This window comes from Mastigoproctus giganteus, chromosome 12 (genome assembly GCF_048544385.1).
Source record: "Mastigoproctus giganteus isolate SK-2022 chromosome 12, ASM4854438v1, whole genome shotgun sequence".
In the NCBI taxonomy this organism is placed as follows: Eukaryota; Metazoa; Arthropoda; class Arachnida; order Uropygi; family Thelyphonidae; genus Mastigoproctus; species Mastigoproctus giganteus.
The window spans coordinates 59,181,470-59,207,189 of NC_143586.1; the positions used below are offsets into that span (position 1 = coordinate 59,181,470).

A 25,720-nucleotide genomic window follows, 5' to 3' on the forward strand; every position below is an offset into this window, starting at 1 on the left:
ACTATCTCAAAGTCGCGTTTGGGGTCAAGATCGTGGTTGGTAGCCCAAAAATGTTCTGCAAGCGCGGACTGGTCAGTTTCGGCAAGCCAGATTGCTCTGTCGTGTTCCGTGAGGCGATCCTGGAGACGTCTCGATGTCTCACCTACGTAGCAACTGTTACAGGCCCTACAGGTGATACGGTACACTACATTGCTGCGTAAGACAGGTGTGACAGGGGTCTTCACACTGGAGACAAGTGAACGTAGGTTCCTACCTGGTAATTGCACACATTTGATGTTGTAACTTCTCAGGATCTTCGAGATACGTCCTGACACTCCTGGATAGTACGGAATGTAGGCGGATGATATGCCGACTTGCTTCGGAGGTCTTGGGTTGGAAGTAAGTTCTTGTGCCTGTAACAAGCATCTGATTAATACATGGGATGGATAACCGCATCTGGTTAGGTCCGCCTTCACACGGGAGATCTCGTTACGTCTAATTGTGTCGGTGCTGGAATGGCTCCAGGCCCTGGAGAACAGGGTGCGGGCAGTGCTATTGAGATGGCTTGGAGCGTGGCCGGACCCGTAGTTGGTGAATTGACCGCACCACATGGGTTTGCGGTATACTGAGGTCTCTAGATGTGGGCCTACGCGATGCACTAGCACGTCCAGAAACGGGAGCGAACCGTCCACCTCTGATTCTACGGTAAACTTGATGAAATTGGATAGAGTTGAGGTATTCTAGTAGTACCGTTTCAGAACCACGTGGTATTATGGTAAAAATATCGTCGACGTATCTACACCAAGTTGTAATAGGTGTAGGTGGGTTCTGGTGTATCTGCTTCTCCAGATCTTCCATGGCGATGTTAGCTACTACGGAACTGACAGGGGCACCCATAGCAGTGCCATGTACTTGTTTGTAGAGTGAGTCTTCAAAGGTGAAGATGCTGCTAGAGAGGCATAGGTTGAGGGCAGTACAGATGTCATCAGTGGATAGTGACGTCCTGGATTGGAGGCTTAAGTCGCTCTCAAGGAGCCTTCTGGCGCAGTGCACGGCCTGTTGGACGGGAATCGAGGTGAATAAAGAAACGTCAAATGATGCCATGACAGTTATCAGGGATTGAAATGTCCTTAATGATGTTAATGAATTCACTGCTGTTTTTAACGGTGTGAGATGTATTACCTATAAGAGGCGAGAGGAGGCTCGCGATGTGTTTGGACAGTTCATACGTTGGGGCACTGCAGCAAGATACTATAGGTCTGAGAGGAATACCCGGTTTATGGATCTTTGGTAATCCGTAGAATTGCGGTAGTTGGCAGCCAGTAGCACGCAGAAGATGGTGAGTCGCGGTCGGGATCTTCTTATCTTTAAGCCATGCGTGGACAAGTTTATTAACATTTGCTTCCAGACGTTTCAAGACTTTAACGGGAGGATCAGGTAGAGGTTCATATACGTTAGGATCGAGTAATAGGGCCAAGGCTTTCTCTCGGTAGGCTGATCGGTCCAGCACAACAGTCCGGCGCCCTTTATCCGCAGGAAGTACAACGATGGAGTTGTCTTTTCTTATAGATGACAGGGCGGCACGTTGGCGGTGGTTGAGGTTTGAGCACGTTTTTCGAGTGTTGCGGAGGACTGTGGCAGACTTGAATCGGATCTCGTTGGCAGTTTCTTCGGGAAGGTTGGTAATACTGGCTTCTATACCCATAAGCCACAATCTTGACCCCAAACGCGACTTTGAGATAGTGGACCACGCGCGACACTTTCGCCACCGCCTATGGCTAGAGTCACTAAACATAATAAACAACCCTAAGGCATTAAATCGCCAGAAAGGCATGCGTATACATCCCATCCTAGAGACAACCGTTTTATTGATGGATGATCACTGGCGCAAGGCAGCACACGTCCGTGCTACAACAATGACGAATGAGTAACGTGCCACACTTTGCTTGTAATGTATTCAAATTTGTCAGTTGATAAAGGGACACGAGTTCCGAAAGCTACTGAATTTGTACTTATATTTTATTTTATACTGGGTATACTGTAAATATCTATTTGAAAAATTATTGAACTATGGACCCCAGTACTCCAGGCCCATTTGTCACTAAACTGAATAGGTATTTTGAATCTACATTCACACGAGGATTTTTTAGGGATGGAAATGTCAGAAGTATGTCATTCTAACAGAGAGCTATACAGGGTGTCTCAAAAATATTGGTACAAACATTTAGGGGAGGTAGGTAACATCTAAAGGAATGTGAATCGCATAGGAACCCATAACCGGAAACGTCACGGGAAAGTAGTAGCAGAGGCACAAGAAGCAGAAATGACACAAGACAGTAATTAGTGGCAAACATTTATTTGACATAATATTAACAATGGAGAACGAGATGGATTCATTTCATGATGTTACAACAGATGCTCGAAGGTTCCACCACGAGACACAATGCATGCATGACATCAACACAGCATGGATTGGCAGACACGGTCAAACACACCTGGAGTGTCTTTGACAATAGCAGCAGTACAGACAAGTCTCACCACGAGATCCATTTCCGTCTCCACAGGCAATTCGTACATGATAGATTTGAGGGCCCCCACAGAAAGAAATCAAGGCTCGATAAATCAGGTGAGCATGGGGGCCAGGCAACGGGTCCACCACGGCCAATCCATTGACGCCCAAAAAACACCTGTTCAAATGGTCACAAACACACCTTCCATAATGAGCAGGTGCCCCATCATGTTGAAACCAAATGTTGCATCTCACATTTGCTGGAACATCGTCAAGTAACCCGTCAAGTTTAGCGGAGTTCATGCGGGATGGTAACAGATATGGGCCAACTAAGCAGTCACTGACCACACCTGCCCACACATTTATTGCGAAGCGATGTTGTGCCGCATGGGGGCACACACCGTGTGGGCCCTCTGCTAATCCACACACTAGGTGCATGTCAGACAGCTCACAGTTCGTATATCGATGCATGCTCTTCGTACGGCGACTACTGCTTGAACGAGTAAACCAGAAATTTTCCCTCTCGCGAACTGATGAACAGTGCCGTGTACTGACTTACGATGACGTTTCCGGTTATGGGTTCCTATGTGATTCACATTCCTTTAGATGTTACCTACCTCCCCTAAACGTTTGTACCAATATTTTTGAGACACCCTGTATAATTTTTTAACAACCGAGAGGAATTTTTTGAGAACAGAAATTGAAGCTAAACATGAAAAGGCCCCTGGGGTGGTGGGATCTATCCAATTAGATTAAGAGAGGCAGCAAAAGGGGTAAGCAAACTTTTAGTCATAATTATGAGAGCATCCTTGGATTCAGAAGAGGTCCTTATGGGCTGGAAATATACAGATATATCCCCAATTTACAAAGAGCAGATCAAAGGGTGAAGAGAATAATTACAGACTTCTAAGCCTGACTTGTTTTACTGGTTAAAGAATTAATGAAGTACAACCTAGACAGGAATGGAATTATACAGCAGTCACAGAATAGATTTTTAATGGATGATTTTGTCTAACCAATCTCAGTGGATACTATGATGCACAAACAAAGGAACTAGATACAAGAAATAATTTTGATATCACATACTTCGATTTTGGAAAAGCTTTTGATACTGTTGCACATAAAATACTGTACAATTGGAGCAGTGTGGCATTAGAGGCAAACTACTGCCATGGATAAAGAGATGAATGAGTGGGAGAAGATATCAATTTACTAATGTTATTATTGGAGTTCCCCAGGACCCATTGTTGTTTTCAATATTTATTAATGATATTGATTAAGGCATATCAGGCCTAAGTTTAGAGATGATACAAAGGTTGGGAGGGTGGCTGATGACAGTAAGGAGCTGAGAAGTGGCAATTGAAGTTTAACATTCACAAATGCATATGAAGAGCAGTAACCTACCAACTTGAGAGTAGGAGTGTGTTCTAAGCCTAATGACTTGGATGAGTATAATGAACTGTACAGAGAAATAGAGTGGGCAAGTAAATCAGATCATCTTATAATGGGGAATTTTAATTTCTCAGATATTATCAGGAACTTTGTGGGTTGGTGACACACCCACACTAGTAAGGCTTTTGTGGAGTTATTGAATGATTGTTTTATACAGCAGCATGTTCAGAAGCCAACTAGAGCGAGTCATACTCTTGACCTGATTATCAGTAGTGATTCTTCATGCATTAAGAATCTGCAGATAAAGGAACCACTAGGTGGCAGTGATCACTGTGCTGATGTGGGATATACTCAAAGAGGTAACTATCATCAGGGGTAAAGGGAAGGGTTTTTGTTTTTGTAAAGGTGACTACGGAGGTCTGAGACAGTTTTTAAATTCTATACAGTTGTACCAACTGATTATGTTACCAACAGCAAATTCTAAATCGGAAGCATTCAAGCAATTAAACTTGGAAGCTACTACGCTTTTCATACCAACTAAGAAATACTGTCAAAGGTTTAGGCCTAAATGGATGTAAGATGACCTAATGAGACTCGACTTGTGGCAGAGAAGAAAAATGCATGGAATGCATATAAATTAACAGGTAACAAAGAAGCCTATGGTAGATATAGTTGTAGATATAAGCTGGTCTGTAATCAAGTCACAAAAGACGTTAGGCAGGCAAAGGTAGATTATGAGAAATCTTTGGCAAAGGATGCAAAGAAAAAGAGCAAAAAGTTCTTTACTTATGTAAACTCTAGAAGGAAAGAGATGAATCAGATTTGTCCACTTCATATCAGTGGTCCAACTGTTGATGATCCTGCTCAGGTAGTTAACAAACTGAATGAGTATTTTGCATCTACATTTGCACATGAGGAGTTAGTCAGGGAGGGCAATGCCAGAGGTGTATTAAACTCTAGAAGTGAGCTAAATGATTTTATAATAACTGAGAGCAAAGTGGAGCAGAAACTGTTGAAGATAAACATAAGAAAGGCACCTGGGGTGGATGGGATCTATCCAGTTATATTAAAGGAGGCAGCAAAGGAAGTAAGCAACCCTTAGCCATAATTATGAGAGCTTCCTTGGACTCAGGGGAGGTACCCACGGACTGGAGATGTGCAAATGTTGCCCCAATTCAGAAAGAGGATCAAAGGGTAACAAGTAATTAAAGTCCTGTTAGTTTAATTTCTGTTCCAGCGAAATTAATGGAGGCACTGGTCAAAGAAGCACTCTAGGATCATCTAGACAAGATTTCAGTTATACTTCAGACACAGCATGGTTTAAGGGGAAGTCTTGTCTGACCAACTAGTTGTACACGGCATAACATATGCCATCTTTCTGATCATGGCATAAATAGTTTAATCTAGATCCTTCAGTCTTCATTATTCTTGTTTAGCAATGATATAATTATACAGCAGTCACCTGTGGGATATATGCATGTCTCTATTTGCAGGTGGTTCCCCGTCTTCTCCAACAAATATTGTAGCAACCTTCGTTTTGGATGTAGGTGCATTATATCGTCTCTTATCTAAGTTCAGATCTTCTATAAATGTCATGCACCCATTCTTTGTTGGATTGGCCTGGGTTATTTGATGCATTTGTTTATATGACTCAGCAAATGGGTGAACTTGTTGCAGCATCTCGTCCAATTGTTGCATCACTTCAGCTAGACACCCTTGGTTTCAGGGGCATTCCTAGGGTATGTGGCATCCGGGTACCAATTGAAATCTGCCTGCTCCTTTAAAATATTTTTCATATATGTATGTAAGTTTCAGGCGCCCGTTGAATGTTGGCACCCAGGTGCAGTGCATCCTCGGGATGACCCACCCCTGCTTGGTTTGATTGTTTTTCAAGCCATTTTTTTGCTGCTTCAGCAGAATCGAAAATATAAAGTTGTCTATATCCTAGCTTATTTGCCTCATTTGGATATAATGGCGAGACCAAATGGTAAATCTGGCCATGTATTCTAAAACAATATGGACCATTTCAGGCGGTGATTTAATCTCCCCGCCCACTGATGCAAATGGCATTGCTGAGTTGCACTCTCGTTGTACTTTATTGTTATTTGGGTTTTAGGAGCATTAGCAACCCAGGCCATATTGCTCCATGCATATGCGGTGGTCATTCCCTGACCTTTCCGCATCCTCCGTATTTGGTGGTCACGGGCTTGAACCCCGGTCTAATCAAGAAGCGTGTGCTACACACTGCTGCTCCTGCCCACCTGGCTACGGAGGCGCCGTGTAACTAAGTATATGATATCAAAATTATTTTTTGCATCCAGTTCCTTTGTGACTATATCGTAGTATCCAGTCAAATTGGTCAGACAGGATTCTTCGTCTGAAGTATAACTGCAGCCTTGTCTAGATGATCCTGCATTATTATTTTAACCAGTGACTCCCTGCACCAGAAGGGTAAACTAACAGGTCTGTAATTACTCCTTCAACTTTTGAATCTCCTTTGTGAATTGGGAATACATTCGAACATCTCCAATCCACAGGGAACTCCCTAAATCCAAGAATGCCCTCATAATTATGGCTAAAGGTTTGCTTACTTCCTTCGTTGCCCCTCTTAATATAATTGGATAGATCTCATCCACCTCAAATGCTTTTCTTGTATTTAACTTCAACAATATCTCTTTCACTTTCCTCTCAGTTATTACAAAATCACTTAGCTCCCTGTTAGAGTTTGATAAACTTCTGGCATTCCCCTCCTTGAATAACTCCTCATGTGTGAATGTAGATGCAAAATACTCATTCAGTTTATGAGCTACTTGAGCAGTATCATCAATAGTTGAACCATCTGTGTTAAGTGGACCAATCTGATTCATCCTCTTCCTTCTAGAGTTTACATAAGTAAAGAACGCTTTGCTGTTTTTCTTTGCATCCTTTGCCAAAGATTTCTTGTATTCTGCCTTTGCCTACTTAACCTCCTTTGTGACTTCATTACAGACTAGCTTATGTCTGCCATAGGCTTCTGTGTCGTCTGATAATTTATATGCATCCCATGCATTTTTCTTCTCTGCCACGAGTTGCATTAATTCATCCAACATCCATTTAGCCCTGTACTTTGAACAGTATTGGAATGAAAAGTCTACTAAGCCTCCAAAATTAAGTCCCTGTAGGCTTCCCATTTAGAATTCAATGTTGGTAACATCATCCGTTGATCCCACTGTATAGAATTTAAAACTGTGTGAGATCACTATAGCCACCTCTACGAAAACAAAAACCCTTCCCTTTACCTTTGATGGTAGTTACATCTTTAAGTAAATCCCATCTCAATATACTGTGATCACTGTCACCTAGTGGTTCCTTTATCTGCAAATTCTTAATACATGAATAATCATTGCTGATAAACAAATCAAAGGTATTACTCCCTCTGGTTGCCCCTCGAACATGTTGCTATAGAAAACAATCCTCCAATAAATCCACAAAAGCCTTGCTAGTGTGTGAGCGACCAATCCACAAGTTCCAGTCAATATTACAAGACATTCTGATTTACTGACCCATTCTATTTCTCTGCACAACTGTTCATTGCACTCATTAGAGTCATTAAGCCTATAACATACTCCTGCTCTCATTTTCCCATTCCCAGTGTTTATGTCACGGAACAGACTCAACGTTGCACTGTCCACCCGTGTCAACTGGATGAACTTCCTTAGATTTTATGTTTCTTAACTAACAGCATAATCCCTCCTCCCTTTGTACCCTGTCTGTCCTTTCTGTATACATTGTACTCCCCAAATTTAAATTCTGCACCACTTATATCTGTATGACACCATGATTCTGATTTTCCAACAATATCTGCCTTTGATGTCTTGATCAGCACTTCAAATTCATCAGGTTTATTTACTATACTTCCAGCATTAGTGTACATGCACTTGTTCTTACTCTTAGTTACCCTAACACAGCCCAAGTATTTACTTGTTCCATGATGATTCCCAGCAGTTCTTGAAGTCCCCAGCAACTTGCTCTCTAGGCTGCTGCTGCTCATTACAATAGAAGCAGTGCAAGAATTGCTTTTGCCTCTGCCTGCGGCGACCGTTAATCTTTTAGTCTGTGAATCCCCCCCCCAATCTAGTAGTTTTCCGACCCACCTAACATCGCCTTGGTAGCATCAGCAAATGTGCTTGCACCCTTTCTATTTAAATGTATCCCATCCCCGTAGAAGCAGTCTTTCCTTTTAGCAAGCACAGACCATGCTGAAAAAATTGTGCCCTGTGAGCCTTGCACAATCTCTCCAGGGCTGAATTGATCAAAAAGGCTCTCATATTTCAAATTTAACCCTAACCTGTGACTTTTTTTCCAGCATTGAACTGTATGTGTTAAGTAAATCTGCAGATTTCTTACTCTTTAAGGTTATTAGTTCCAACATGGACAACAATATCACCTTTTGTGCCCTTAAAAGATGATATCTGTCCTACATCATCATCAACATTTGCCCCTGGCAGACATACCCTGGTCCTATTCCACCTATCCTTTTTGCATAATATATTCCCCATCTCCCTGACAATAGAGTCACCGACAATAAATAGTTCACGTGGGACCAGTCCATTCTGCCTTGGAGATTGCCACTGTGTTGCCTGATGCACAGGAGTGAGCTCTGGCATTGAGTTGGGCAGCTGAGAGCTTGATGGGTTCCTCATATTAATTTCTTCGAGGGCATTTACCCTACACCTCAAACTCTCATAGACACCTATCAGAATGCTGAATTGGCACCTAATTTCTTCACGGCCTCTGCACCTAGCACGCACAAAGACATCCTTCTTGGCTAGATCATATCGTGTTCTAGAAAGGTTTGCAAACATTTTACATTTTGCGCATTGTTTTAGACTGACGCGTTGGAGAATGCATTATAAGCCTCAGGCTTCCTTGGACCATGTGGCTAATAAGCAAGATATGTATAGCTAAAATTTTGAAATAAATCTCAAAATGGAAGTCCCTAATTGTACAAAAAAAAACTTTGAAATCAAAGTTTTTTTCTTGCTGTGAGCATAAAACCCACTTTACAATATGATGATGCTTGGAATTACATTCCGTTCATAGTTTGTTTCACTTACTTTTAGTTTACCTATAGTTATTTACCAGTATTTCAATACTTTCAAACGAATGAATTTTTAGTGAAGCCATTCATTTTAAAGTAGTGCAATACCAGTGGAACTCATTGTGAAGGCAAAGTTTGTCCTGCTGTCAGCATAAAGAATAGTAGAATAAATAAATAAAAAATAAAGTGCAGCCATTATCAACCCACTGCAGGATGGAAGCCTCCTCAACAATTCATGCTGAGGGAAAAGGACCATAATCTGCCACGCTGGTCCAGTGCGGGTTGGCAGATCAACCGTATTCAGCAGTCAGGGGCTTGAACCCCGGTCTACTCAAAGAGCGTGTACTACTACACTCCCGCTCATGCCCACTCGGCTACGGAGGCCTCTCAGAACTGTCTCAATATCCTGTTGATATCAATAGTCTTACACAAGGTAATTCTGAAAGATTTGTTTGAAAGATTAGTTATTATTCATGTTATTATTATTAGTTCAAATAATAAATAAAAAATTAATTTTTGATAAAAAAATAACATTAATAACATTAAAAAAGTTATTGCAATTCATGAAGAAAACATGAAATATTGAGGAAAAAAAAAAATAAAAATAAAAGAAAACTGGCACTTGTCAGGTGCTGCACAGTGAAATGATTGCATATTGTAGATTGTAGAGAACACTGCTGTGGCCTGTTTCTATTTTGCAACCTACACTAGCACACCTGACAGTCAATTAGTTAATGAAAATAAACAGAAATTCAAAGAATTTTTTAAAAATTTGCAAAAAAGAAAAAGATGGGCAAAAACTGTTATAACGGGGAGATGGAGGATGGGTCAAATTGTCAGAAAGATGTATTCGCTATCATAAGGTCAAAGTTGTTGGCAGCTACATAATCATATGGCTTCTACTGAACTTTTGACATATCTGGAAAGTGTGGGTGGTAAGGCAACTCATCTCTCCTTCTGTGATATCAAAAGGATGCATGTCTTGAGTATACATTTCAATAAGCTTTTAGAATCATTCCTTTAGTAGTAACAGATATGCTTTTTCCTCTTTAAATAATAAAAATTTCTCCACAGACAGTGAAGTGCCAACATTAATTACTTTGGGTCAACTCGTAGATAAACGGGTAAAGCTATCGTAAAGGCGACTATGATGGACTGAGACAGTATTTAAATTCTATACAGTGGGACCAACTTATGATGTTACCAACAGAAAATTCAAAATGGGAAGCATTCAAAGAACTTATCTTGGAAGCTACTAGGCTTTACATACCAACTAAGAAATATTGTTCAAGGTTTAGGCCTAAGTGGATGTCAGATGAACTAATGAGGCATATGGCAGAGAAGAAACATGCATGGGATACATACAAATTAACACATGACACAGAAGCCTATGATAGATACAAGTTGATCTGTAACCAAGTTACAGAGGAGGTTAGGCAGGCGAAGACAGATTGCGAGAAATATTTGGCAAGGGATGCAAAGAAAAACAGCAAAGAGTTCTTTACTTATGTAAACTCTAGAAGGAAAGGGATGAATCAGATTGGTCCACTTGATATCGATGGGTCAACTGTTGATGATCCTGCTCAGGTAGCTAACAAACTGAATGAATATTTTGCATCGACATTCACACATGAGGAGTTATTCAGCGAGGGGAATACCAGAGGTATATTCAACTCTGGCAGTAAGATAGAGAATCTTGTAATAACTGAGAGTAAAGTGGAGGAGAAATTGTTGAAGATAAATACAAGAAAGGCACCTGGGGTGGATGGGATCTATCCAGTTATATTAAAGGAGGCAGCAAAGGAAGTAAGCAAACCCTTAGCCATAATTATGAGAGCTTCCTTGGACTCAGGGGAAGTACCCATGGACTGGAGATGTGCAAATGTGACCCCAATTCACAAAGGAGGATCAAAGGGCGACACAAGTAATTATAGACCTGTTAGTTTAACTTCTGTTCCTGGAAAATTAATGGAGGCACTGGTTAAAGAAGCACTGCAGGATCATCTAGACAAGACTTCATTTATAGCTCAGACACAGCATGGTTTTGTTAAGGGGAAGTCTTGCCTAAAAAATTTGATTGGATACTATGATGCAGTCACAAAAGAACTGGATGCAGGGAATAACTTTGATATTATATACTTGGATCTTAGAAAGGCTTTTGATACTGTTGCACATGGAAGACTGCTGCACAAATTGGAGCAGTGTGGCATTGGAGGTAAATTGCTGCTATGGATAAAGGGGTGGTTGAGGGGGAGAAGACAGAGAGTGGTAATCAATGGACACTGCTCATCGTGGACTAATGTTATTAGTGGAGTCACTCAGGGTTCAGTATTGGGTCCATTATTGTTTTCTGTATTTATAAATGATATTGATGATGGTATATCAAGCTTAATGTCCAAGTTTGCAGACGATACGAAGGTTGGTGGAGTTGTCAAGCTCACTACTGACACTATGCTACTGCAACAGGATCTGGAAAGCCTGAGCAGATGGGCTGAGAGGTGGCAAATGAAGTTTAACATTGACAAATGTAAAGTACTACATACGGGAAACAGCAACCCCAGAGCAACATATCAACTCTGTGGTACTATACTGAAAGTGGTACAGAATGAAAGGGACCTGGGGGTGGTTGTGCAGGCAGATATAAAGTTTTCTGAGCAGTGCAGACGGGTGCAAGAGTAGCTCATGGTGTATTGTCGATGATATATAGGAATTTTTCTAGCAGGGATAAGGAGGTGATTATTCCCTTGTATAAGGCAATGGTCAGGCCACACCTAGAGTACTGTATACAGGTCTGGAGGCCTCATTTCAAGAAGGATGTAGAGATGCTGGAACGAGTACAGAGAAGGGCAACAAGATTAGTGAATGGAACAAAGGGGTGCTCTTACGAAGAAAGGCTTAAGTTTTGCAAATTACAGTGTCTGGGGACTAGGCACAAGCGAGGTGATCTGACAGAGGTGTATAAAGCCTTGAACGGTTTGAGCATGCTCAATGCTGATGGGATTCTTCCTCTTGCTCAGAATAATCACCTGAGAAGGCACAAATTCAAATTGAGAAAAGACAGATGTCGGATAGACGTGAGGAAATTTGCTTTTAGCCAGTGGGTGGTTGGTTGGTGGAATAGACTTCCATCCCTTGTCGTGCAAGTTGATAGCCTAAATAAGTTTACGGCTCAGCTGGACAGGTAATTCGAACGAACAGAGGGGTGAAGTGGAAGTGGTTATTTTTTATTTATTTATTTATTTATTTTTTTTGGCTGATGCTGCATAAGCTTGCTTTCTTGCATCAAATTCCTCTACTAATGCTAATGCTAAACACAGTCATTTCTAAAGAGCATAAGCCCTATGTCATTGGAGGGCAGCACTTAAGCTTACATAAGAAAGATAAACATAATGCACTATACCATTATTTTCTCAAATGACTGCATTCAAATAGTACCACATTTCTTTTTTTAAACTGCTGTGCCAGGGGCAAGCCCAGAATAGGGGTTATATTATACATAATATGAAAGTTACATTTTCATTCAAAAATTTTTTTTCCACACATTGCTTGCCCGATTCTTTAGGTTTGATATATTTATTTACCATTTGACACACAGTTAATAATTGAGGTTAACTGTTTTATGATGATAGAATAAAATAATTCCAAAACCAGTCAAAAACAGTGCCTTTGGGCTTTTAAAGAATAATGAATTTACCTTCTTGGTGATGTTATCTAATTAAAAGATTATATTATTTACTGTAGGTCAAGTTGTGGATAAATCTAGTCATTTCTAATGAGTATAAGCTCAAGCTCTGTCACTGGAGGGCTAAGAGTGTCCACTGGCAACCAAGACAAAAAAACAATGTACAGTAGCATTATTTTTTAAAAATATGGATATAAGTTCTGCACCTTTTCACAACTGGTGTGGTTATTTAACATGGACAGGAACTGTTAAATTTGGTGAGTTTTTGTGGTACAAATTTCACTGTAATGTGGTCATATTGTAGGTGTCATTTCCCGAAGCCAGTGTTATTTTGAGATTATAATGTAATTGTATTATTTTATTGTGAAGTGCCTTGGTTTATTTTCTAAAGTATACCAGAATATTACAGTTACTAGTTACGTGAACCTGTTATTTTTCTTTGAAAATTTAAACAGCACAAAAAATTAAATAAATAATTTTTTTATAGTAAAAATAATTACATTCAAAAGTTTGCAAATTTTAAAATCGTGAACTATATGGACCTCTAGATTGTTTCTGATTATTACTGTCATCGTGCGATTTCACTGCCAAAGTCATTTTGGGACCAGTTTTCCAGTGAGCTTCTCTTTCATCTACAACAGCAGCCTCTATCGTAATTGTGTGTAGACCAGCTACAGGAAATGCTAGGAGAAACTGAGCATGAAAGTAATCATTGTGAGGGATAACAGTCTGGGTCATAAGATTGTTTGTATCTTGAGATACCTAAAGAAATTAGACTCAGGTTAGAATTAAGCATATAATGAATTCAGTGCTTATAATAATGCACATCAAGCCAAATTAAAATAATGAAATCATTCTAGATGTATAAATTTGAGTAAATATAGCTTCCCACCCCATGTTCAGAACAGATTTTGCTAGAGATGAGATGAGGGGGAGAGCATCCTACTCACACCCCATGACTAGTAACTCAGTAAGAAACTTTCTTACCAGGTAATGTGCAACTACCTGTTAGGAAATTACAATTTATTTATACCCAAGTTAAAACTCATTTTATAGACCTTATGAGGAATGGTGCAATTTATGTTATAGTGTCTGGACTGAGAAACTAGTCATATAAGTAAGGCAAAAAGAAGGATACAGGATGTATAATCACAAATGATTATCAAAGAATCAGTAATGGTAGTCAATAACTGGCAAGAGTAGCATCAAATTAATTCTCAAAATTTCAAAATTACTGATAATTCTGGTGAGCTACCAATAGGTATATTTTTATGTTAGTGAACAATTTTAGTCTATTTCAGAGCTATTCAGATTGCAGATTTTAATTGTACATATTTATAATTTTTATATATATTTTTTATTTTATTGTAAATAAAGTTTTAACTTTTACACCAGTTTAGTCATTGTATTTAAGATCTCCTTCCATGTTTTCTGTTCCTGGCCTTTGGAATTTTCACCATGAAAGTCATACTTTATGAGAAAGATTTCTCATACCAATGTTTATTGGACTAACTCCTTTACTATATGTTTATTTTTGCCAAAAAAAAATTAAAATTATATTGTGGTGTTTTATATCTCTTCTTAAATAGGAGCAATATAAAATTTTGTTCAAGCCACAAATACCTTGTAGAAATATATTCATGTAGATATAAATTCAGAAAAAAAAAAAAATTACACTATCTTAGTACATAAAAGGGAGAAAACACAGACACCTCTACAAGGCACAGTGCAGAAATAACCTCCATTTATTTCTCAAAGGGTTTTTACATAGTACAGGGCTTTGATAATGCATCTTACCTCTATACATAGTGTCCCTCTGTCCATACATAATTGTCACACCTCTGTAACCTTCCTTCTTTTGAAGTATGCTGTGCTGTGTCCACTGTATTGTTGGATTTATACTAAGTTTCACATGTATAATCTCTCATTTATGACAATGTTTGCATTATGAGGTAGTGTGTTGCCTGGATGCAAAATAAAACTGCATGGTATCAGACAGGGATAAGTTTACTCAGCTCAACCACAGGTAAAATGTTGTTCTGCAGAAGTTTTCGGTAAAACTGTTCAGTTATTGACATCCTTTGGATCAACTGTTGGATCAGCATGCTGTTGGATCAACCCTTCCTTATCTCAAAAACCTGCAAACAGAACCTTGTCAACTTGTGCAATCAGAGTCATAACTATGGTATGGAAAATGTGGTCTTGGCCATTCACAATAGGTGCCGAATTGAATTAAAGAAAAGCTCTAGAATAACTGAATTGTAGAATTCATTATTTAAGTTTATTATCTATTACAATAAAAGTTATATGCTTTTCTATAATAATTTAACAATTATTATTTTATTTCATAATTTAATTATAATGGTTAGCTCATTATGGGAGATTTCAATCTGTCCCTTACTCATTGGAGCAACTAGGAGAAAACTCATCATTTGGTGGGGAGTGGGGATAAAATTGTAAAATCATCTAGATAACTTCTGTCTATAGCTGTGTGTTAGGGAAAGTATTAGGGGCAAGAATATTCTGGACTTCATTGTTATCTGCGATCCAGATAGTATCATAGGGTTGAACGTGAAGAAATCCTTATCAGGAGCTGATTAATAATGATGAGTGAGCTCCTGGTATTTAAAGGTAAGGGGATTACAACAGTCTAAGATGCTATATGGCTTATATCAATTGAGTAGGCTATGTATGGAGACAGAACCAATAATATTACCCACAATGTGGGAGGAGTGGATATAAGCGACAAGCTCCAGTGCCTGATTATTACTTTTATGGCACCAGCACTTGTTGCTTGTATCCATACTGTATTTCATCTGTAGAAGTGTGTATTCACAAGCTAACCTGCATATTGTGAGAACTAAAAAAAAAAACCTGAAATAATAAATAAATAAATAAACCCTACTTCCATCCACCAGCTGGTCAAGACATCAAAGGTGGATATTGTTGGGATATATGAGATGTGGTGTCACCCAGATATAAGGAATGCAGAATTGGAATTTGGGGAGTACAGTGTGTACAGAAAGGATAGGAAGAGAGGAGGGGTTATGCTATTAGTTAAGAAACACACAAAATCTAAGGAAGTGCATCCAGTTGACATAGATGGACAGTGCAATGTTGAGTCAATTTGGTGTGACAAATTAAGGGTAGGAGTTTGTTATAGGACTAATCACTCTGATGAGTACAATGAACAATTATACAGAGAAATAGAATGGGCGAGTAAATCAGATTGTCTTATATTGGAGGACTTTAACTTCCCAGATACTGACTGGAACTTGTGGGTTGGTCATTCATACACAAGCAAGACTTTTGTGAAGATACCGGATGATTGTTTTCTATAGCAGCAGCATGTTCAAGAGGCAACCAGAGAGAGTAATACTTATGATCTAATTATCAGCAGTGATTCTTCATGCATTAAGAATTTACAGATACAGGATCCACTAGGTGGCAGTTGATCACAGTGTACTGATGTGAGATTTACTTAGGTTTAACTACCGTCAGGGGTAAAGAGAAGGGTTTTTGCTTTTGTAAAGATGATTACAGCAGTCTCGGAGATTTTTTAAATTCTATACAGTGGGACCAACTGATGATGTTACCAACATCAAATTCTAAATATGAAGCATTCAAGGAATTAATCTTGGAAGCTACTAGGCTTCCATAGGCTTAAATTTGTAAACTAGTGTTATGCTGCACTAGCCAAAAAAAAAAAAAAAAAAAAAATTCACCCCCAAGTTATCCTGTGTGTGTGTGTGTGTGTGAGAGAGCGAGAGCGAGCACGCGCGAGTGAGTCAAAAGTAGAAGGGAACCAAGAAAGAGAAGAATGATGATATCCAGCTCAGGACCCTGGATGTGCCAACCCCATAGGGTTTAGGTATACAATTTTTCTCAACTCAGTAAAAACCTCAGCCCTTGCTTCAGAATTCAGCTTCTGAATTTAACTGTCTTTTAATTTTATAGTAATCCATACATATGGTTCCTTGCAGCGAGATAGGTCACCCTGGCAGCTGCAAGGAACCACGTGTATGGATTAGAAATACAATTACTATGTAAAACAACTTTCCAACTCTATGTGCATTTTAAATAGATAACTATACAATCAGCGGCATGTTATGACTTCATGGGGCCCCGGGCAAATTTTAATTTGGGGGCCCAATGCATAGTGTTGAATTTTTCTTTGAGGGGAAATCCCACGCCTCCGGTATACTCTTACTCATGCAAAAAGCTAAATAATAATAATTGTAGATATAATTTTATTAAAAATAAAACAAAATTACATGTATGACATTTATAAAGAACTCAATTAGTATTTAAGTACTTTTATTGCATTAAATAATAAACTAGATTAATTAAACGAGAATTAGAATAATATATATTTAATATAATGAAACAAACTTTCTATAAATTAAAAATAAAAACAATTCTTAACAGAACATAACAAATTACCTAATAAAAGTCGTAATTAGAATGAAAATTTTAAGAACATTATTATATGTTCACTTTCCGTGCTTTTTGAGCTGCAAAATTATCAATCAGCTCATTATAATCAACCCCACTAGTAATGTCATTTTCAATGCATAATATTGACAAATTGCATAATTTTTCTTGGCCTAAAGAATTTCTAATGTAATTTTTAATTCTTTTAAGTACATTGAAAGAATGCTCTGCCGATGTGTTAGAAACAGGTGTGGTTAAATATATTCTTAAAATTATGTCCACATTAGGAAACGTAGAAACTAGCCCTTCTTGAATCACTTTATACATTAATAAAGGAGAATTTAAATTTTAATTTTTTGCAAAATGTACAAAGTGGGTAAGTTCTTCCTTAAAATACTAATGTCGATGTCGTTTGAATACGTATTTATTAAATTTAAAATACATTCATCATACTCGTTTGGCGAAATTTCTTTTAAGTTGATATTTATTAATATGGCAAAATAATTTAAAATATTTTGATAAGCCTCAACACATCTTTGAATGTCTGATACCAACTGATCGCGAATAACATTCAGACAATTCACTATAAATCGCTGTTTGCCTGCCAATTGCACATCCTCATCTCCATCCCTTTTCTCATCAAAATGTAATTTTCTTTTGTGTTTTCTCCCTTTGTCTGACTCATAATTTGTATTGTTTGTTAATGCAAAACATTCTGTGCTATAGTATCAAAAAATTGGTTGTTGTTTCGAATGTCTTCTGATATGTACAAAGATAATGATTTTAAAAGATTTACGGCATTATGTAAATCAGAATTTTTATTAACAAATAGATATTTATTTAAAGTATACCCAGTATAAAATAAAATAAAATAAAATATTTCAGTAGCTTTCGGAACTCGTGTCCCTTCGTCAACTGACAAATTTGAATACATTACAAGCAAAGTGTGGCACGTTACTCATTCGTCATTGTTGTAGCACGGACGTGTGCTGCCTTGCGCCAGTGATCATCCATCAATAAAACGGTTGTCTCCAGGATTGGATGTATACGCATGCCTTTCTGGCGATTTAATGCCTTAGGGTTGTTCATTATGTTTAGTGACTCTAGCCATAGGCGGTGGCGAAAGTGTCGCGCGTGGTCCACTATCTCAAAGTCGCGCTTGGGGTCAAGATCGCGGTTGGTAGCCCAAAAATGTTCTGCAAGCGCGGACTGGTCAGTTTCGGCAAGCCGGATTGCTCTGTCGTGTTCCGTGAGGCGATCCTGGAGACGTCTCGATGTCTCACCTACGTAGCAACTGTTACAGGCCCTACAGGTGATACGGTACACTACATTGCTGCGTAAGACAGGTGTGACGGGGGTCTTCACACTGGAGACAAGTGAACGTAGGTTCCTACCTGGTAATTGTACACATTTGATGTTGTAACTTCTCAGGATCTTCGAGATACGTCCTGACACTCCTGGATAGTACGGAATGTAGGCGGATGATATGCCGACTTGCTTCGGAGGTCTTGGGTTGGAAGTAAGTTCTTGTGCCTGTAACAAGCATCTGTTTAGTACATGGGATGGATAACCGCATCTGGTTAGGTCCGCCTTACACGGGAGATCTCGTTACGTCTAATTGTGTCGGTGCTGGAATGGCTCCAGGCCCTGGAGAACAGGGTGCGGGCAGTGCTATTGAGATGGCTTGGAGCGTGGCCGGACCCGTAGTTGGTGAATTGACCGCACCACATGGGTTTGCGGTATACTGAGGTCTCTAGATGTGGGCCTACGCGATGCACTAGCACGTCCAGAAACGGGAGCGAACCGTCCACCTCTGATTCTACGGTAAACTTGATGAAATTGGATAGAGAGTTGAGGTATTCCAGTAGTACGGTTTCAGAACCACGTGGTATTATGGTAAAAATATCGTCGACATATCTACACCACGTTGTAATAGGTGTAGGTGGGTTCTGGTGTATCTGCTTCTCCAGATCTTCCATGGCGATGTTAGCTACTACGGAACTGACAGGGGCACCCATAGCAGTGCCATGTACTTGTTTGTAGAGTGAGTCTTCAAAGGTGAAGATGCTGCTAGAGAGGCATAGGTTGAGGGCGGTACAGATGTCATCAGTGGATAGTGACGTCCTGACATCGCCATGGAAGATCTGGAGAAGCAGATACACCAGAACCCACCTACACCTATTACAACGTGGTGTAGATATGTCGACGATATTTTTACCATAATACCACGTGGTTCTGAAACCGTACTACTGGAATACCTCAACTCTCTATCCAATTTCATCAAGTTTACCGTAGAATCAGAGGTGGACGGTTCGCTCCCGTTTCTGGACGTGCTAGTGCATCGCGTAGGCCCACATCTGGAGACCTCAGTATACCGCAAACCCATGTGGTGCGGTCAATTCACCAACTACGGGTCCGGCCACGCTCCAAGCCATCTCAATAGCACTGCCCGCACCCTGTTCTCCAGGGCCTGGAGCCATTCCAGCACCGACACAATTAGACGTAACGAGATCTCCCGTGTGAAGGCGGACCTAACCAGATGCGGTTATCCATCCCATGTACTAAACAGATGCTTGTTACAGGCACAAGAACTTACTTCCAACCCAAGACCTCCGAAGCAAGTCGGCATATCATCCGCCTACATTCCGTACTATCCAGGAGTGTCAGGACGTATCTTGAAGATCCTGAGAAGTTACAACATCAAATGTGTACAATTACCAGGTAGGAACCTACGTTCACTTGTCTCCAGTGTGAAGACCCCTGTCACACCTGTCTTACGCAGCAATGTAGTGTACCGTATCACCTATAGGGCCTGTAACAGTTGCTACGTAGGTGAGACATCGAGACGTCTCCAGGATCGCCTCACGGAACACGACAGAGCAATCCGGCTTGCCGAAACTGACCAGTCCGCGCTTGCAGAACATTTTTGGGCTACCAACCACGATCTTGACCCCAAGCGCGACTTTGAGATAGTGGACCACGCGCGACACTTTCGCCACCGCCTATGGCTAGAGTCACTAAACATAATGAACAACCCTAAGGCATTAAATCGCCAGAAAGGCATGCGTATACATCCAATCCTGGAGACAACCGTTTTATTGATGGATGATCACTGGCGCAAGGCAGCACACGTCCGTGCTACAACAATGACGAATGAGTAACGTGCCACACTTTGCTTGTAATGTATTCAAATTTGTCAGTTGACGAAGGGACACGCGTTCCGAAAGCTACTGAAATATTTTATTTTATTTTATTTTATTTTATACTGGGTATACTTTAAATAAATATCTATTTGTTAAACTATGGACCCCAGTACTCCAGGCCCATTTGTCACTATAGAATTTTTATTTTGAAGACTAGTTGCATTCCATCTTTGTAGAATTGCATTCCTTATGAAAAGTAAAAGTGGTGTTTCAATATCTTCAAAGTTTTCAATTAGCTTTTTTGCTTCTAATTTTGTTACAGGTTTTTCATTACCATCTTCAAAAATTTTAAATAAAAGATTCTTTTATGGCCAAAAAATTCATCTTAACAGCTAAAATTGCATTTGCTCTTGAGGACCATCTTGTAGAACAAATTTCTTTTATTGTTACATTTCCTTTTGTAGTCGCTTTCATTAAAATATCCCATCTCTTTGTAGAAGAAGAGAAAAATACAAATAAATTTTGAATAAAATCGAAGAAATGGAGTGCTTTTGGACAAGCTTCTGCAGCAGAATTTCCCACTAAATTTAGGCTATGAGCCGCATAAGGGTTATAAAATGCAGTTTTACTATGGCTCTTAATCTTCGCTTGTAATCTGTTGTATATCCTGGACATGTTGGCTGCATTGTCGTAAGATTGTTCTCGACAGTTTTGGATATCTAAACCATATTCCATTAATTTTGAAGTTATAATATTTTCTAAGTAGGTAGCATCGTGCTTTTCAATATGTAGGAAAGACCAGAAACATTCCTGAATTTTATTTTCTTTATCTAAATATCGATCGTATAATAAATGATAACTGATCTGTGTGACTTATGTCGGGAGTAGAGTCAACAATAAGTGAAAAGTATTTAGCCTGTTTGATTTCATTAATAATTGTATTTCTTATGTTAGCAGCCATTAAATGTATGAATTCGTCACACATAGTATTAGAAAGATAATTCACCTGTCCTTTACCACATTTACCATAAGTTTCTAAGTGGGTTTTCAAAAACATATCAAAATTAGCTGAGTATTCTAAGCAACTCATAAAATTTCCTACATTACTATCATGCCCTCAAAATCCCAACCCTAATGAACAGTTTTACAGTCGCAACAATTCTTTTTAGAACCTCATGCCAATAATTTGTTTGGTTTTCATAAGCTTTTATCAAGTCTAAATCAATTCTTCCTACACTTTTCAAGCGCTTTACCTATTTTATTTATGTTCTCTAGACTCATTGTGCCTTTTTAAAATATCAACAATATGTTTCCGATCATTACATGCAGTAACTAATAATTTTTTTTTGATTTAACTGAAAACAATTTGCAAATAAAACAGTACACAGATTTTGTGGTTTCTGAAAATATTAACCACTCTCTTTTTTTTCTGTGGTACCATTAGCTCTACTTAAATAGAAATGTGATTTGTTTAATTTTCTTGTAATGATTTTTCCATCACAATTAAAATTTCGATTTGAATTTTTAATGTTTCCAAAATTTTGCGATTTTTCGCGAAGGCAAAACTCAATAAAATCATTTGTGATGGGGTTTGGCCATAAAGCAACATCTTTAGTGTATGTTTTATGTTTGATATTATTTGTATATATTGCATTCGTATTTTTATCATTATTTTCATTGATATTGTGTGTATTAATATTTTGATCCTTATTATCATTGATATTTGTAGTAATATTTTTATCATTGTTATCATTAATATTGTACACAGTTGTGTTGTTGGTATTGTTTTCAATTTGATCAATAATAACGCCGGCTGATACTGTAAAGTTGGAAGGTTAATTTCTATCCTATTTTCTTGCCATATGCCTGCGTCACACCTGCAATCTAGGTATGGGACCTCCAGATATGGGACCGAAATTTAATTTCCGATTTTTTTACTACAAAAATGAGTTTATACAATATCGATTTGGGGATTTTGGGGCCCACCCTGTTGATGGGGGCCCAGGCAATTGCTCTTTTTAAATCCTTTCAAAAAGGGAGGAATGTTTTGTGGAATGAAAAACACAAGTTTTTCATTCCACAAAATATTCCTCCCTTTTTGAGAGGATTTAAGTGCAATCCTTTTCCACACAATATGGAAGCAATGGTTAAAGGTTGTGTCATGAAAGACTCAGTTGTACAAGCTATCTCATATAATGACAAAGGGGGGAAAAAATCAAACAATCTGTACGGAAGAAGATGGCAACTTCCTCTTCAAGTGATGACCAAGTTCCTCCTCAAGTGATGAAGCTACATTTCACTTGTTTGGGAAATGCAAACAAACAAACAATTCAAAAGCTGGGGGAAAAAATCTTCTTGAAAAGTGGTAGAATATTAATGCAGATGTTCTGCTACTTTGGGGACATCCCAAGAATCCCCAAAGTTAATGCACCATTCATTTGCCAGAAATAACAGTGATCATAATGACATATCTCGATATGCTACAACTTAATTGCGGTCGTAAGGAGGTCATAATCTCACTGTATGAGGCAATTATGAGCCTAATCTTGGAATACTGTATCCAAGAACAGAGACCATACCGAAAAATGACATAGATTATCTTGAAAATGACCAATGACCAGCAATGCACCTAGTGAGATTTATAAAACGGCACCCATATGAGGAAAGACTTCGAATATCGACCATAGAGCTTGGAAACTAGATAGTTTAGAGTAGACAGATCGAGATCTATAAGGCTCTGAGAGCGGATAGTAAATTGAACAAAGGGGAAATTTTTATGACTATTAATGATTCTAGAATTAGGACAATAAATTCATATTACAGGAGGAAAGATATAAATGGGATTGTAAGCAGTTTTATCCAGTGATTTGTTAATTACTGGAACAAGTTACCTGAATGAGTGCAGCACTTCATTTTTATTGGTGGGTAGTGCAGTAAAAGATTGGGACTACCTTGCACCAATACTAAATATTTCTTGCATCCCCAGTTGTAGCAGGCCATTAATATATCAGAAATTATACTTCAAAAAGTAGTGCTCTGCTGTATTATCACTAGGACGCAAATTTTTTTTTTGTTGTTGACAAGACTCATCTATTTGTCCTGAACATGTGGATTGGGAGGGGGGAACTGAAGGTTGGATCCATCCCATCCTCATTTCTGGGGATATGTAAAGCAGAAAGTTTACATTTCTGCACTGTTGCAATCCACAGAATCTACGATGCTGATATGCTGACAAAAGTGTGGAATTTGCTGCATTACTATTATTATCTGTCTATTGCTCTGCTTTAGAGCCACCACCTGGACAGCAGTAAGCTAGGGAGGTGATTATTACATTCACAGGTTAAGGCAGGAGCATGTGTCTGGGGTTACATGGAGCCACATGTGTGCTTAACCTGAAAGGAACAGTATTTATAGAATTCTTTAATTACATACCTGAAAATTGTGGATTGTTAGTTTGGGATACCACAGTATCCCAAACTAAGCAAGATAATATTTGATCAAAAGTGCTGGATAAAATGTGAAGTATATGTACAAGCAGGTATTTCCTTAGTTGAGGCAGTCCATATTTTCCTTCTGGTGGTGTTCTTGAGAGTCATAATGGTAGATTTATGTATGTGTCCATTAGTTTCTAGCATCTGTATGTATGATGCTGGCAGAATTTATTGAGATCGATGGTGAGGCTGTTCATCAAATCAACCGTGTTTCCTGGGAACATGAGTTTCAGACCTTTGAGGTTGCTGAAACTGACACTCAGCAAAAGCCTTGTGTCCACTTGACTTCTTACGGCATTGGGAGTTTTTATTAGGTCACTGATATCACGGGCATCAAGTTGTCCTGTAATTAGTCTGGCCAGTGCAAGTAAGTTATCTGCCACAATTCGTTGTTTCCATGGTGTGACTTCGAGATTGATGTAGAGTTGGGCCCTAGAAATAGTGTACTGATTACCAGTCCGCCAGTTGAGCCATTTCAGGAGCCAGTATTCCAGAATAGTTTCTGCATAAAGAGGAATGGGGTAGAGACATCGAAGGATGTATTTCTTGACCAATTCAGCATTGTGTATCCCCATTAGTTCCTGGCAGACTGCTAGAATGTCAGACCCTCATCCCATACCAACCTCAGATCCTCGTGCATTTTAACTTTTTTAATGGGTGAATGTAAATACATCCTATCAGAAATTACACTGATCAACTACGAAAAAATGTAAATAGTGGCCTCTGTTTTGCAATACACCTTAGTTTTATTCATGCTATGAATAAAAAAAATTACAAGCTCTTCACAAATCATTCACTAATTAAAAGCTATCCTATATTTCCTAAAAAAATTATTCAAAACTAATCACAGGTTTTTTGGCCTTTCTGCTGAGAAGCAGAAAGGCCAAAAAATAATCAATATTGGAACATTCACTGGCAGAAATAAAATCAGTTTCATATTGCATCAACGTAGTTGCCCAGCTGATCCTTGACACATCTCTTAGTCTCACCAGTGTAGCTTGCACTGCATTCCAACCACTTAATCTAACGCAAAAGATTGTCATAATACATTTGGCAATGTTGACCTTGAAGAAAATTACAAACAATATTTTCCCCAGTTAAATCACCTCACCTTTGAAATATATCAAAGTAGAGCGATTGATAATATTAAGTATTTGGAATGCAATGCAAGCTACATCAGCAAAGATAAGATCCCCAAGCTACCATGCAACCATGTAAGATCCCCAAGCGACCATGCTAATGTAATACAAAATGCAGATTTTAGTTTGGCCATTGCTGAACATGTGTGGTAGCAAGGACGCCACATAAACCCTCACCAAGAACCAGAAAAGGACCAGATGCTGATATTGGTTAGATGTAATGCATATAAAATGGGAAAAATAAGTAATAAACAGATGGCAGCAGTTGTATACATCCTAATTTTTGAGTTGCTAATACTTCATCATGATAGTAAATGATGGAAAATATGAAGGGTAGGGGGATGAACAAGTCAACAGAGTGCTAGAATATGATCATGAGAATGATGATGTATTAATTACAGGACAGTGGTGAACTCAGAGCCAATCCCATGTGTCACTTTAGATACTTAAGGACAATGCCAGACAAGTCATTTGACTAATGAAGACTATATCCAACTGTCAAAAGCTTATGCCAGTGTATTATAGTATTTTGAATTTTATTTATTCATTTTGAATCATACAGTATTTATATTTTTATTATCACAACAGTGAAATTAAAAGTAATTTTGGGTACACAGTGATCTTCGTTTTAACAGAATTGAAATGCAGGGGGGGCCCTATATCCTTCTGCATGAAGGCAGCTAACCCCCCCATAACTTAAGAGGCCTTTAAGAATTCCTCCAGTTGCTAAGATTTGAATACACATCTTCTCAAGTGAGTGATAAGTTGCAAACTCGCTAAACTGTCAGGGGTCAAAAGCCAGTTCTAGAATTTTGCAATAACCACTTATTTCCACTCTTTTTTTTCCTTGAGAATGATACTGAATGTTATA

General features: G+C 38.8%; 1 protein-coding gene across 7 annotated transcripts in view; it reads right to left on the reverse strand.

Annotated features, from left to right (window-relative positions):
* Positions 1-13,106: 13,106 nt before the first annotated feature.
* The window catches only part of defl (Integrator complex subunit 7), a 273,951-nt gene continuing 261,337 nt past the window's right edge, over positions 13,107-25,720 (reverse strand). For 6 of the 7 annotated variants that reach the window (XM_090386497.1, XM_090386499.1, XM_090386498.1 and 3 more), the window contains one exon: positions 13,107-13,404. In XM_090386497.1, the coding sequence (XP_090242623.1) occupies positions 13,162-13,404 (243 nt within the window). In that variant the 3' untranslated portion in view covers positions 13,107-13,161. Of the gene's footprint in view, positions 13,405-14,715; positions 14,781-25,720 lie in introns of those variants that run through there. The other variant, XM_090386501.1, reaches the window with a different exon arrangement.